The sequence below is a fragment of the Anomaloglossus baeobatrachus genome, chromosome 5 (assembly GCF_048569485.1).
Source record: "Anomaloglossus baeobatrachus isolate aAnoBae1 chromosome 5, aAnoBae1.hap1, whole genome shotgun sequence".
Classification (NCBI taxonomy): Eukaryota; Metazoa; Chordata; class Amphibia; order Anura; family Aromobatidae; genus Anomaloglossus; species Anomaloglossus baeobatrachus.
Window position 1 is genome coordinate 218,073,895 of NC_134357.1, and position 15,830 is coordinate 218,089,724.

Below are 15,830 nucleotides of genomic sequence, written 5' to 3' on the forward strand. Positions count from 1 at the left end.
GAAAAATGCAGGTTTGTGAGGAAAGTGCAGGCGTAGACATGATGTTGCCTTCATCCAACGTTGGTGCTATTGATGTCTGAGAGAGCTGTACACACGCACTTGTTTCCCCTTCCAAACCAACTGACGACCTACCAAGCAAACTGCCTGTTGCGGTTACAGTGGTGGAAGTTGTGAGTGGAAAACCAGGTGTGACAGCTGTCCCCACAGTCCTAGAAGATGAAGAGCGCGCGGATGGACTGGAAGGGGCAGGCGATGGATGGTCCGCTCCGCTTTGCCGCATTGCAGCACGGTGAGCTTCCCACTGGGACATATATTTATTCATGTGACGATTCATGGAAGAAGTTGTCAAACTCCTGAGGTTTTGCCCTCTACTAACAGAATCCCGACAAATGTTACATATCGCATGATTTGGGCGATCTTTTGCTATGTCAAAAAAGGTCCAGGCTAGGCAAGGCTTAGAGGGCATGCGACCTGCTGAGCCCCCCCGACTAGTGCTCAGAGGCAGAGTGGTGGCTGAGGATGCAGTTGTAGACGTGCTACCAGTACTACTCCTCTGTTCAGGAAGGCACAAGGTAACTTCGTCGTCAGTAGCATCGTCGTCAGTAGCATCCTCCTCCACCGCCTCTGTTGACCTCCTCGAGTGCCTGACTGTGGGTTGACAGTAGGTGGGATCTAGAACTTCCTCATCAATTGTTGTGTTTGCACTCCCCTCACCCTCAGACCGAGCCTCTTCTTGCCCTGACAGAATATTTAAGTTGTCATCCTAATCTGGTATCTGCGTCTCATCGTCATCAGTATGTTCCTCATTGATTATTACAACAGGTGTTTCAGTTTGTGAATAAGGGTCAACATTATGCTCAGAAACTTGTTCATCACGGCCTGAATCTGAGTCACAAAGGTTCTGGGCATCACTGCAGACCATTTCCTGGGACTCAGCCATCTCAGTTCCACCATACTGTGCAGGGCGGATGGAGACTTCAGAGCTGGGAGAAAGCAAGTGTGATCGGCATGACAACTCCGAGGACTTGTGTTTTTTGGATGCGGTAGTTGAGGTGGCAGAGAGGGCACTTGTTGGACCACTTGAGATCCATTCAAGCATTTTCTTTTTTTGGCCATCATCTACCTTTGTTCCAGTTGTTCGTGTCCGTAAAAAAAGGGAGCACATCGGAATATCCACGGTAAGTAGTAGACATCTTACTTTTGCTGGAAGATGGTCTATCTTCAGCAGATGTTAATGGAGCTTTGCCACCTTCCCCATGGACAAACCCTTTTTTTCCCTTTTCCAACACGCCTCTTCCCCTTTCCACCAGTATCTGTCATTTTGCCACTCATTTTGATTGCGACAAGATTGTGCACTTAAAATGTGGTAGTAAAAACTGAGAGGTGGTGTAGATTGCAGCGGTGGTCTATCTTTATTAACAGCAGAATAAACAACAATAACTATCCCTGACAATGCAACTACGGACCTTAAACTGGCAGCATAGTTTGCTAGTATAATAGCTTAGTAAAAATGAGTTTGAGTGTGCAATGCAGTGGTGCTGCAAATAGCTTTGCACCAGTGGGACACTAATGGAAGTCCAACAGCCACTTTTAGAATGCCACTAAGTTTACTCAGTGTTTGCTATTATAATGGCTTAGTAAAAATGAGTTTGAGGGTGCAATGCAGAGGTGCTGCAAATAGCTTTGCACCAGTGGGACACTAATGGAAGTCCAACAGCCACTTTTAGAATGCCACTAAGTTTACTCAGTGTTTGCTATTATAATGGCTTAGTAAAAATGAGTTTGAGGGTGCAATGCAGAGGTGCTGCAAATAGCTTTGCACCAGTGGGACACTAATGGAAGTCCAACAGCCACTTTTAGGATGCCACTAAGTTTACTCAGTGTTTGCTAGTATAATGGCTTAGTAACAATGAGCTTGAGTGTGCAAAGGGCAGGAGGGTACAGTGACAGGGTTGTGGGTCAGTGTACAGGAAAGGAAGCCTCCCTTTCTATCCCTCATAATGGGGAAATGCAGCGAGGAAGTCCCTGACCTTAGCTACACAGACGCTGTTATCTTCTGTAGCTGTTAAAATCTGTTTCCACGGACCTGACTGTCACCTATGGCTCTGAGCCTGCTGTTATTAGCCCTTAGAATGGCTGAAAAAGACTTCTATCCCTATTCTGTATAGCGCTGTGTGTAGAGCGTACACAGCAGTATCGGAGACAGGAGCTGCGCCGGCGGTGACTGACACCCAGACGCAGAAGGCAGATAATTGCATGCTGGAGGAAAATGTCCGTTTTTCTAATGCAGGGACATGTGACATGGACATCCTATCACACATGCCATTGCTTCTCTGGCTAAAAGTACACTTAGCTGTGTGTGTGTCTGGGATTGGCTGACATGCTGGCCCGCCCCACTACACGCGCGCTTAGGGAGGGAAGGAAGAAGAAAAAAAAATAAAAAAATGGCGATCGCCATTATCCCAGCAGCAGTGATCTGAACGCGCTGTTCCCGCACACTATACGCTGAAATTTCATAATAGTGTGAGTCACAGAGTGACTTACACTATTACAGCGGAAAGCCAGCTAGTAATTAGCTTGGCTTTTTGCTGCTAGAACCGTTCTCGAACGTAACTAGAACTATCGAGCTTTAGCAAAAAGCTCGAGTTCTAGTTCGATCCAGAACAGCCCCCAAAATCACTCGAACCGCGAACTGGAGAACTACGAACCGCGCTCAACTCTAGTGAACACAAAGCCAAGGAAACTGTCAATTGGTCTCTGAGTACTAAAATAAAGCTGCTAGAATGACCCAAACCAGTCAACTGACCTTAATCCTCTCAATAAATTATGGAAGGAACTAAAGCTCAGAGTTCATTGAAGGAGCTCATGGAACCTTCAGGATCTGAAGAGTGTTTGGGTTGGAGAATGGACAAAAAGCACACTTGAGCAACGCATGCAACTAATTTGTCCATAAAAGGCAGTCCCTGGAAGCTGTCAATGGTCTTTTGGATGAAGCCACATGATTTCTATGACCGTCCACAATTTTAATGTAAAAAATCTTATGTTGCACTAAAAAGAAAAAAGAAATTCAATGTTTAATTGTAATACAACACTTAATGCTAAAATTAGTTGAATACGGCTGAGACAGAAAATGCGACTAATACAGAGTGCTCCAGAAAGAGCTGCAACTCCCACCACCGCATCCAAGATTTCTCCCGTGCCTTCTCCATACTCTGGAATGCTTTGCCATAACATATCAAACTCTTGCCTACCTTGACAAGCTTCAAAAGGAACCTGAAGACCTACCTCTTCCGACAAGCCAACAACCTGCCATAACCCTCAGTCCACTTTAGCACCGCATGACCATGTTATCCCTCACCTATTGAATCCTCACCCATCCCTTGAAAACTGTGAGCCCTCACGGCTTGGGTCCTCTCTCCTCCTGTACCAGTCTGTGCCTAGTTTTACTTATGATTATTGTACTTGTCCCTATTATGTATACCCCTTTTGACATGTAAAGCGCCATGGAATAAATGGCGCTATAAAAATAATTAATAATATTAACTCCTTTAATTTGCTAACTGGTGTGTATCAGAACAGTGGAAGCCAAACACTGATGGACTGCTCTTTTAAAGTGAACCTGTTAGGTGCAATATGCACCCAGAACCAAGAGCAGTTCTGGGTGCATATTGCTAATCCCTGCTTAACCGTCCCTGTATACACTAGCATGGATAAAGGGATGTTTAGAAAAAGTATTTCTAAATATCTTTTACCTTATGCTAATGAGTTCAGGGACTAGTCCCAAGGACATTATATCCCCCGACTAGTCCGCCCTCTTAGCATGTTAGCACACTCACAGGGGCATACTAACTAATATGCTATTCAATGAGGTGTCACTAGCGGTGATGCGCGTACCTGTTTCCTTTTACCGATCTTCTGAATGCCTTGGTACTTCCAGTCATGCGCAGTAGAGCTCTCTGAAGCCGGGGCGCATACACCCGAATTCATACTGTGCATGACCATTAGTGCCCGGCATTCAGAAGCGCTGTCACTGCGAACACAGGTGAGCACGTCACCGCTGGTGATACTGACTTGAATAGCATGTTAGTAACGCCCCTGTGAGCGTACTAACATGATAAGAAGGTAGCTAGTCGGGTGAACTAACACCCTTGGGACTAGTCTCCGCGCTCATTAGCATGAGATAAAAGGTCTTTAGAAATACTTTTGCTAAAGATCTCTTTATCTATGCTAATGTACACAGGGACTGTTAAGGTGGTGTCACACACAGCGACAACGACGTCGCTGCTACACCACTATTTTCTGTGACGTAGCAGCGACGTCCCAACGCTGTCGCTGTGTGTGACATCCAGCAATCACCTGGCCCCTGCTGTGAGGTCGCCGGTCGTTGCTGAATGTCCTGCTTCATTTTTTGCTCGTCGCTCTCCCGCTGTGAAGCACACATCGCTGTGTGTGACAGCGAAAAAGCGACGAACTGAAGCGAGCAGGGAGCAGGAGCCGGCTTCTGGCAGCCTGCGGTAAGCTGTAACTATGCTAAACATCGGGTAACCAAGAAGCCCTTCCCTTGGTTACCCAATATTTACCTTAGTTACTAGCATCTTCCGCTCTCACGCTGCCAGTGCTGGTTCCCTGCTCCCTGCACTCCTAGCTAGAGTACACATCGGGTTAATTACCCGATGTGTACTCCAGCTACGTGAGCAGGGAGCCGGCACTGGCAGCGTGAGAGCACACCGCTTAGCGCTGGCTCCCTGCACACGTAGCCGGAGCCGGAGGACACATCGGGTAATTAACCCGATGTGTACCCTGGCTAGGAGAGCAGGGAGCCAGCGCTAAGCGTGTGCGCTGGTAACCAAGGTAAATATTGGGTAATGGTTACCCGATATTTACCTTAGTTACCAAGTGCAGCATGGCTTCCACAGCGATGCGTGTCGTTATGATCGCTGCTGCGTTTGCTGTGTTTGACAGCTAAGCAGCGATCATAACAGCGGCTTACTAGGTCGCTGTTGCGTCACAAAAAATGGTGATGTAACAGCGACGTCGTTGTCGCTGTCGCTATGTGTGAACCCAGCTTTAGGCAGGGATTAGCAATATGCACCCAGAACTGATCGTGGTTCTGAGTGCATATTGCACCTGGCAGGTTCCTTTTAAGATAACCAAGAGAAGAATTTAAGGATGAAAAAACCCCACTTTAATTTGAATGTGTAATGAATTCTGAAAAAAACAATACATAGAATACAATTACAATAAGGCATAGATGACTACCATGGTTAATATGAAGTTCTGAATTGAGAAACTTTAGAAAAAATTATTAGAGAAAATGTGGTTTAAGTGATCCGAATTATTGAATATCACATGAATGTTGAAGGTAAGTATTCACACTTATCTATGACTATATATTTTAATATATATCACTGTTTTAATGAGCAATTTTGAAGTACAGTTCCTTTATTCCTTTATGTAGAATATTACAGCATGTACAGTAGAGGAGGGAACCATTTGGATGATTTTCAAAAGATTTCTGGATATTTTTGGTAGTGCTATATCATTGGTTGATTATAGATTGTTGTATAGGATCTGTCTTAGAAGGGATCTTCTGGCTTCTTTCTGCAGAGAGCCTCTTCAAATGTTCTGTATAAAAGCCATTAAAATCCAACCTGTAAAATATAATTAGAATGAAAATGTGCTTTGGTAGCCTTATTAAGTTACTTTAACTTGTTGTCTGGCCTTAGGATATAAGTCTGAAATTATTTTATGGGACTTCATAATACATGTGAAGCATTACATCGCATGTACTGTGCTCTATGAGGATTCTCCAATGTCGGGAGCCGGCGGTCAATTGATCACAAGCATGCAATTTGCATACTTCTGGCCACATACCGACTAGACTGTGTCTGTCCTCACTCAACACACTTGAATTGAGCTAGACTGTGCACATGTGGTCGGGATGAAAACCGCAAGTATGTAAATCACAGAGTACCCCAAGGCCAGAAAACCCCTTTAAGAAAAGTGTGATGTAGTTGTACATTTTTCTTTGTTTACCAATTGGTTAATGCCTATCAACACACCTTATTAGGACATATAGATATCATACAGAAGACCTTCCTTTGCCTAGAAACCAATTGTATTAGCTATATAACAACCATCATAGGGAACTAGGTTGTGTATGTACATTGCTCATTTATTTGTACGAGGAATGCCACAACTCTTCTGTAGAAAATCTATGACCACTTGAAGATTCTATTTCAAAGACAATATGAATTAGGGTTTTTTCCAGCTGGAACAATATAAAAACATTTTTGAACACCAATCAAATATATTGACAAGATTTCTTACCTATATATGATGTTAATCATGCTGTGCTCGCAGTCATTGGTGCTGAACATACTCAACTTATCAAGGAGGTCCATGAGATGTGTTGAGAAATTGTTATCAAAATTACTGATGGTAGATTCAAAACCAGCTGAATACTGAAATGCATCAACATGTTCGGAAAGAAATTAATGACACAAAAATCAACTAAAAGTATTAAAGGGAATCTGTCGCAAGGTTTTTAACACCTAATCTGAGAGCAGCATAATGCAGGGGTAGAGATCCTGATTCCAGCAATGTGTCGCTTACTAGGCTGTTTAGTGTTGTTTTGATAAAATCACTGATTATTCAGCAGCAGATTATCATTAGAGGACTACTTGGCCTGCTGTCAAGTAGACCAGAATATTCATGAGCTCTGTATAACTTCAGAAGAGAAAACATTGATTTTATAAAAATGACAGCAAACAGCTTAGTAAGTGACACATCACTGGAATCAGGTCTCTGGCTCTAAGTTATGCCTCTCTCAGGTAGCAAAAACCTGGTGGCAGATTCCCTTTAATGAGTAACTAACATTTTTTTTTACATTTTTTATATAGTGACAAAACATGGAAACTTGAAACAAATACAATAAATCCTAGCCAAGCAATAAACTAGCTATTTAACCAGTGGTAACGTAAAAGGATTACCAACAAATCAGCTCCATGTTCGTCAGATTTTTGGGATCTATATATATATATATATATATATATATATATATATATATATATATATATATATATAGAGGAAAGAATAGACTACAGCAAGAGGGAAGGAAAAAGGTGAAAGAGGAACCAATAGAGAAAAAGGTGGGGAGGAAAAAATGGAAGACTGAGGAAGATTAAAGGGAGCCTGTCACCTAGAATATGCGTTCTGACCTATCAGCAGACGCAAGTGTGCCCTAATTACACCTACATACCCATCCCTGTGCTGTAAAATTGTATAATATGAAAGTAATAAAAACCGTTTTATTACCTTCATATTTTGTATGTAAATAGCAGGGTATTTGGTCACAGAGGCTGCGACTTGCCCTATGGACGTCTGCATACTTTCCGTGGTATCACGCCCCTGTGGGCGTGATACCATGGAGCGACGTCCCCGTCGCTCATTCTATCCTGCGCGCATTGCAGCAGGCTTCTTTTCCGGGTGTTCAATCGCCGGCTTCAGACGCGAACTGCGCATGTGCAGTGCGCATCTGAAACTGACAAGGAGAACCTGGAAGATAAGCCTGCCGCAATGCTCGCAGGATAGAATGAGCGACGGGGACAGAAAGTATGCAGACGTCCATAGGGAAAGGCACCGCCCCTGTGACCAAATACCCTGCTATTTACATACGAAATATGAAGGTAATAAAACGTTTTTTTTATTACTTTCATATTATACAATTTTACAGCACAGGGATGGGTAGGGAGGTGTAATTAGGGAACACATGTGTCTGCTGATAGGTCAGAACGCATATTCTAGGTGACAGGTTCCCTTTAAAAGGGTAACTTTAAAAAAAAATAAAAAAAAATAAACCAGAGGTTGTTTCAAGACAAGCTCAAAAGAATACAGACTATTGGTCTAGCAGTACTAGTTTACCAAAATTATTTGAGTATTTAAAATTAATCCACTGATACCAATTTATAGTGCTTTGTGAAAGTATTTGGCTCCCTTGAATATTTCAACCTTTTCCCACATTTTAGGCTTCAAACAAAGATAAAAAGTTTAATGTTATGGTGAAGAAACAACAATAAGTGTGACACAGTTGTGAAGTTGATGAAATGTATTGCTTATTTAAACCTTTCAAAAAAATAAATAACTGAAAAGTGGGGCGTGCAATATTATTCTTCTCCTTGAAGTTAATACTTCATAGCACCACCTTTTGCTGTGATTACAGCTGCAAGTCGCTTGGGGAATGTGTCTCAGTTTTGCACATCGAGAGACTGAAATTCTTGACCATTCTTCCTTTTCAAATAGCTGAGTGAGGTTGGATGTAGAGCGTTTGTGAACAGCAGTCTTCAGCTCTTTCCACAGATTCTCGATTGGATTCAGGTCTGGAATTTGACTTGGCCATTCTAACGCCTGGATACGTTTATTTGTGAACCATTCCATTGTAGATTTTGCTTTATGTTTGGAAGACAAATCTTCGTTCCAGTCTTAGGTCTTTTGCAGACTCCAACAGTTTTTTTTCAAGAATGGTCCTGTATTTAGCTCCATCCATCTTCCCTTCAATTTTAACCATCTTCTCTGTCCCTGCTGAAAAAAAGCAGGCCCAAACCATGATGCTGCTACCACCATGTCTGACAGTGGGGATGGCTTGTTCAGGGTGATGAGCGGTGTTGCTTTTACGCCAAACATATTGTTTGGAATTGAGCCTAAATAGTTACATTTTAGTTTCATATGACCAGAGCACCTTCTTCCACGTTTGGTGTGTCTCCCAGATGGCTTGTGGAAAACTTTAAACGACACTTTTTACGGATATCTTTGAGAATTGGCTTTCTCCTTGCCTCTCTTCCATAAAGGCCAGATTTGTCCAGTGTACGACTGATTGTTGTCCTATGGACAGACTCTCCCACCTCAGCTGTAGATCTCTGCAGTTCAACCAGCATGATCATGGGCCTCTCTTTGCTGCATCTCTGATCAGTCTTCTCTTGTTTGAGATGAAAATTTGGATGAATGGCCGGGTCTTGGTAGATTTGCAGTGGTAATCATACCACTGCAAATCTACCAAGACCCTGCCGTACATTTCAATATGATCGCTTGCACAGTGCTCCTTGGGATGTTTAAAGTTTTGGAAATCTTTTTATAACTAAATCCGGCTTTAAACTTCTCCACAACAGTATCACGGACCTGCCTGTTGTGTTCCTTGGTCTTCATGATGCTCTCTGTGCTTTAAACAGAACACTGAGACTATCACAGAGCAGGTGCATTAATATGGAGACTTGATTACACGCAGGTGGCTTATATTTATCAAATAAGGAATTTAGTTCAGCTCACCACTCCAAAACAGGTGTCTCCAACGATGTACGGAACAAGTGGTTATGCTACCACAGCTGAATAATCAGTCACATCAAGAGGAGGAGGGGAGGAGAGAAGATCCAGTACCGACGTAATAAAAAGATTCTTTATTCAAAATTCATAAATAAAATAATTCCAACCAAGTGTAAAATTTACGCTTGACGCGTTTCGGAGAAAGTAGACTTTATTCATAAGCAACATAATCAGAATGAGTAGCCAAGGTGATATATATACCTATATGCCCCTCATCTGAGCCGGATCTACATACAGAACCAACAAAATAGTGCTCACTTTATATATAAAATAAATAATACATTCAAAATATTAGAAATACAAATATACAGAAATATAAAATCAATGTTAGATAAACCACATTTTCATTTTAATATATATACAATGAATCAAAGCGGTGATTTAGTCCTCTTAAATAGCGTGCATTCAGTTTAGGGATCCAATATGCTTCCATTGAAAGAGGTTGCTACTAATCTCCTACTCTATAAGGTAATTATTCTGATTATGTGGCTTATGAATAAGGAGTCTACTTTCTCCGAAACGCGTCAAGCGTAAATATATTTTGCACTTGGTTGGAATTATTTTATTTATGAATTTTGAATAAAGAATCTTTTTATTATGTCGGTGCTGGATCTTCTCTCCTCCCCTCCTCCTCTTGATGTGACTGCTTACATTTGTCATCATCAGTCATTTAGGACAACATTGGATAATTCAGAGATCCTCAATGAACTTCTAGAGTGAGTTTGCTGCACTGAAAGTAAAGGGGACGAATAATAATGCACGCCCCACTTTTCAGTTATTTATTTTTTTAAAAAGTTTAAAATAAGCCATAAATTTTGTTCAACTTCACAATTGTGTACCACTTGTTGACTCTTCACCATAGCATTAAAATTTTTATCTTTATGTTTGAAGCCTGAAATGTGGGAAAAGGTTGAAAAATTCAAGGGAGCCAAATACTTTCGCAAGGCACTGTATATAGATATCTTATTTGTCATTAAAGGGAACCAAACAGCAGGATTTTCATATATAAAGTAAGGCCTGTCCAGTGCTATATTGGCGCTAGGATGCTGAATCTAAGCATATATTTTGTTCAGAGATTGGATGTTTTATTTCAGAAATATGTGCAAGTAATGTTCCAGCATTGAACTGCTATTTCACTGACAGGTCCAGCAGGGACGGTAACATGAGGGTCGGGTCTTGCTATCTATTTCTTGTCCGTTTGTCTGCCTGTGTCGTAATTAATGTATATGACGGCGAGAGGAGGAGAAAGGCCAGTCAAGAGAAGCCATCAAGGCCTCAATGTAGATCAGATAATTCACTCTATTTTCCCAAGTAGCCAAACTCGGGAGTGAGGTGGATTTATTATTATTATTATTATTAATAATAATAATAACAATAATAATATTTATTATTATAGCACCATTTATTACATGGCGCTTTACATGTGAACGGGGTATACATAATTTAAAACACAGGTGGATACAAGTTTTAGCAATCACTAAGAACCTCAACAGAGATCTTCTGTAGGAAGAGGAAAAGGACTCAAGAGTTGCAGTAGGAACTGTTCAGTGTCCAAATTCTGTCACCAACCTGACAATGCCCTTCACTCCCTTCCGAATTGTTGCAAAACGGGGCATGTCCAAAAAATGTGTAAAAAAAAATCCCACTATTCTCCAGCATTTGGAATCCACAGCAGGGTACATTTTATGAAGCTTAGCCGGGACCCTATACCAACAATAGACGTTTATAATTTGCTGTTTGAAGTTTAGAACAGATTGAGGCTTTGTGTGCAAATGAAAGAACTCTATCTCTCTCCTTAGGTGAAAGAGAAATACCAAGATCCCTTTCCCAAAGTAACACATAGCCTAAGGGGGAGATCAGTGGAGTTAACTATTACATAGTGGATTCCAGCTAAAGACTGTCTGAGTGTCCCCTCTCCTCTGCATAATTTTTTGAAACCAGTGAGTGGTCTAGAAAAGCATCTACAGTCAGGAAAGGTATGCAAGAAGTGTCTTAATTGGAAAGAGCACCTTGCACCTAAAGGGCTAGAAACCAAACCGTTTTGGAGGTCTTCCACATGAGCCATTTGTCACCAGTACCAATCCAAGCTCAAAATCTACCTCTGGATATCCAGAGTCGGAAAACTCTGTCTGAGACACCAGGAAGAAAGTCCGGAGAGCCAATAATGGTGGAAAGCGAAGGAGGAGCAGGAATGAGGGATCTGCTTATCTCTGGTCTAGAGCAACAGGAAACAGGAGAGGATAGGTATCCATAGGATTGCGGCCAGCGGAATTTCAGAGAAAATCTTAATTACTGACAGCACCACCTGAGAGAGAGGTTCCACCCGACTCAGGACAGGAAACCCACTAAAATAAAAGGGCGGTACCTCTCCTCCGCATCAGTATGTTTACAGAGTCAGAGGGGACCAACAAAAAACAAACAAATGGTTAATTATGCCACCACCAAGAACACCATTAACACTAACAGTCCCCAAAGGGTGCCCACAACCAGTGAATAGGGGGAACTAAGGGTGCTGTCATGGGCTTCTAAAGCCCCATTACCAGTAAGTAATTAAGATTTTTTCCTTTTGCCCATGACAGCACCACCTGAGAGATTCTAGAGACCGATCACCTTAGGGAGAGCCACCGCCTGTAATACCAGTCTACCAAGAAAGGTCGGCCGTGGAGGACAAGTCAAGTTTATAGTGACGGAAAAAGGTAGAGGAAGAGGACCAAGTGGCGGCCCTGCATATCTGATCAATACAGACCTCTGCCCTCTCAGCCCAAGTAATAGAACTGACCTAGTGAAATGGCCCTAATCTGCAGGTGAACTGGCAACCCTTAGATGAGTAGGCCAGCAAGATAGCATCCCGGGCCCACCTAGCTAAGGTGCTTTTAGATACTTTACAGCCCCGGGACTTTCCCTGGAATGCAACAAACAGGGCCTGAGATTTCCGCCATTCCCTGGTCCTATCAAAGTAGGTTATAAGGGCCCTTCTCACATCCAATCTATGGAGCCTGGCCTCTTTGTCATTGGAAGGAGGATCACGAAAAGAAGACAGTATGAATTCCTGGGACCTGTAAAAGGGCTTGACCACTTTAGGGAGGTATGAGGGATCTGTATCTTATCGACTAAAATTTGAGTATATGGATGGACAATGGAGAGCGCCTGTAGATCCCCCACCCATCTAGCGGACGTCAAAGAGATGAGTAGCACCACCTTCAGGGACAGGGTCTTGAGGGGAACATCTGAAGGGGCTCAACGGGGTGCCTATAAGGGCATCAAGGCCAAGATTTAATCCCAGGAAGGCATATGAGGAGAAGGGACAGGATTTAATGAACCTGCAAATCCATCTATTCTCTGAGATTATGATTATACAGGGCTCCTGGGGCCGAAACTTTTGCTTTTAAGGTGCTAGTGGATAAGTCCAACTCCAACCCTTTCTGAAGGAATTCCAGGATGGCCGAGAAGGGAGGGGGATTCCCAATCTGTGCCCTGGAAACTTGCAGGAATTTCCACCAGACCTTCAATAAATACCAGTGGTGACCGGCTTCCTACTTTTAAGGAGAGTTTCTACTAAATTCTCAGAGAATCCCTGTGCTAGGAGCAGCGCCTTTCAAATGCCATGCTGTCAAGAGGAGGTAGGATCCTTGGGGTGGCACATTGGTCCCTGGACTAGTAGGTCTGTCTCATCCGGCAGTATCCAAGGGTCTGATATTGCCAGTCATTGGAGCCAATAGAACCAGGCTCTTTTTGGCCAGAAGGGAGTTATGAGGATAATGAGGGCTTTGCCTTCCCAAATATTCCTGAGCACTGCCTGAAGAAGAACCAGGGGTGGAAAGGCATATAGAAGACCCTGTGACCAGGGAATCAGCATTGCATCTATTGTCATGGGATGATCCCTGGCCAATTTTATTGCAGTGTTTCCTGAAGTTTGAGGACTGATTCCTCACATGAGCGTCCCATAGTCTTTGTAACAGGTGAGTTCTCAGGTGAGCTCCCCAGTCTAAGTGACCTGCATCTGTTGTGATGATATCCGTGATGTTGGGACACCATTACACCCCTGCAGACAGAGGAGTTAAGTCCTGCCACCAGGACAGGGAAAGCAACACCTTTGGATTCAAGCGGATTCTCATATCCAAGCAGCCTCCTGACTGTTGCTTTCAGGCCAGGACCTCCATCTGAAGGGATCTCATAAGTATCTGAGCCCAAGGAACCGTGAGGATGCAAGATATGAGGGACCCCAGAAGAGAAATAGCCTGTCTGAGGGTCATGACTGGTTCTTTAATCGCCAAGGTAACCAGGGATTGTGACCTGAGTATCTTCTCCTCCGGGAGAAAAGACTTCTGAGCGACTGAATCCAGGATCAGCCCCAAGAAAGACCGACGCTGTTGATTTTGTATTCTGGATTTTTCCTGATTTATGATCCACCCCAAGTGCTTTGGGATGGAGATCACTATTCTTTTCTCTCCCTGTCATATGGATGTTACAATAAAATACCCCCGAGGGGGGCGACTCCAGTTGTAATGTCAGCCCTTCTGCGATGATCCGTAGAATCCACGGGCTGGAGGAAATCTTTCCGCATGCAGGAAGGAAGAGGGAGAGCCTTCCCCCCACTGGGATGATGGCGTCATTGGGGGCCTTTTGACTTGGTAAAGGATGATGGACCAAACATAAATCCTGAGGACTTCTATACTTCCAGGAGTCCTGGTCTCCAGGAGGCTTCTTATGGAAAAATTGCTTCCTCCGAAACTGACGGCTATGAGGGAATGGAGTTTGTACAGCCGGAAATCCTTGTTTCTTGTCTGCCGCTTTGGACAGAAGGTCATCCAGCTGTGATCCAAACAAAACGTCTCCTTCACAAGGTATCACGCATAGTCTGTTCCTGGACTGTACGTCTCCCTTCCAGCATTTCAACCAGAGGGTCCTTCTGGCTGAATTGGAAATAGCTGCTCCCTTTGCAGATAATTTGAGTGAGTTGATAGAAGCATCCGCTAAAAGGCTGCCGCCCCCTGTATACGTGGAATTGAGGAAATAATGTCCTTTCTAGACATGTCACCTTTAAGTTGGTCTTCTAATTGTTGGACCCAGACCATTAGGGACCTTGCTACACATGTACCTGCCACCGCCGAGCGAAGAGCTCCTGCCGCAGCCTCCCAGGTACCACGGACCTGTATTCCAGGCCTCCAAACATGAGGTCTTGTGTGGATTCAGGATCTTTATCATCCACCAGCCCCATAGTGGAGTGGACAGTTTTCACAAGGGGTGTCACCTCAGAGGATGGGAAGCATGGGTTGCCGCTCATCTCTGAGGAAGATGAAGAGTCCAAGGATGAGGAAGAGGTAGGTGACAATTTTCTGGAACCCCGTTCAGAGATGCCTGATTTATCTGAAGCTCCCCCATCTTTCCTAGGGGATTTGTAATGTGTTTTCAGTGCTGACAGAGAGGGAGCCTATGGAATCCCTGACTTCAGCACTGATAATATCTCTCACCTCAGCCTTGAAGCTTGGTGCTTCCGTACATAAACCAAAAACCAGAGAACAATAATAGATGCAGTTTCCCTATCCTAATATCACCCCGTTTTTTTTTTTTTTCAGCTTGTATGGCTGATAATAGATTACAATAGACGCTTGTGTTCATATTACAATAGCTTCTTTACTAGCCGGTTAAGGTTGATAATAGAGAATAGGGGATGTGGTAACCCCATATTATAACAGCCTTTTCTTGGTTTGTAATAGCTGACAACAGAGAATAACAGCTGTAGTTCTCCTACATTATAACAGCTATTCTCTGACTTGTAATGATTGACAACAAGGGATAATAGTTGCAGCCTTTCTATACCAATAACAGTTGTTTATAATGACTGACAACAGTGAACAATAGAAGCAGTTTTTCTGGTGCTGAGGGGTTTGCTTATTTACACTTGACAACAAATGGAATGATATAATTATATACTATGCATTTTTGATCACATCTAGAGTATCAAAATTATATTTTAAGCTCTCAGGCGGGCTTTACACGTTGCGACATCGCTAGCAATTGCTAGCGATGTCGACAGCGATAGCACCCGTCACGTTGTACATGCGATATCTGGTGCTTGCTGCCGTAGCGAACATAATCGCTACGGCAGCTTCACACGCACATACCTGGTCGGCGACGTCGCTGTGACCACCGAACAATCCCTCCTTCAAGGGGGAAGTGCGTTCGGCGTCACAGCGACGTCACTAAGCGGCCGTCCAATAGAAGCGGAGGGGCGGAGATGAGCGGATCGAAACATCCCGCCCACCTCCTTATTTCCGCATTGCTGGTGGATGCAGGTAAGGAGATGTTTGTTGTTCCTGCGGTTTCACACACAGCGATGTGTGATGCTGCAGGAACGACAAACCATCGTATCTGCAGTAGTAACGACATTATGGAAATTAACGACGTGACACAGATCAGTGATTTTTTACGCTTTTGCGCTCGCTCATCGTCGC

At 43.4% G+C, this 15,830-nt stretch overlaps 1 protein-coding gene across 4 annotated transcripts in view; it reads right to left on the minus strand.

The window, feature by feature from the left end:
* Window positions 1–5,184: 5,184 nt before the first annotated feature.
* TUBGCP2 (tubulin gamma complex component 2) overlaps window positions 5,185–15,830 on the minus strand; it is a 948,782-nt gene continuing 938,136 nt past the window's right edge. For all 4 annotated transcript variants that reach the window (XM_075349130.1, XM_075349129.1, XM_075349127.1 and 1 more), the window contains 2 exons: window positions 6,331–6,464; window positions 5,185–5,651 (listed from right to left, as the gene is read on the minus strand). In XM_075349130.1, the coding sequence (XP_075205245.1) occupies window positions 5,540–5,651; window positions 6,331–6,464 (246 nt within the window). In that variant the 3' untranslated portion in view covers window positions 5,185–5,539. The remainder of the gene's footprint in view (window positions 5,652–6,330; window positions 6,465–15,830) is intronic.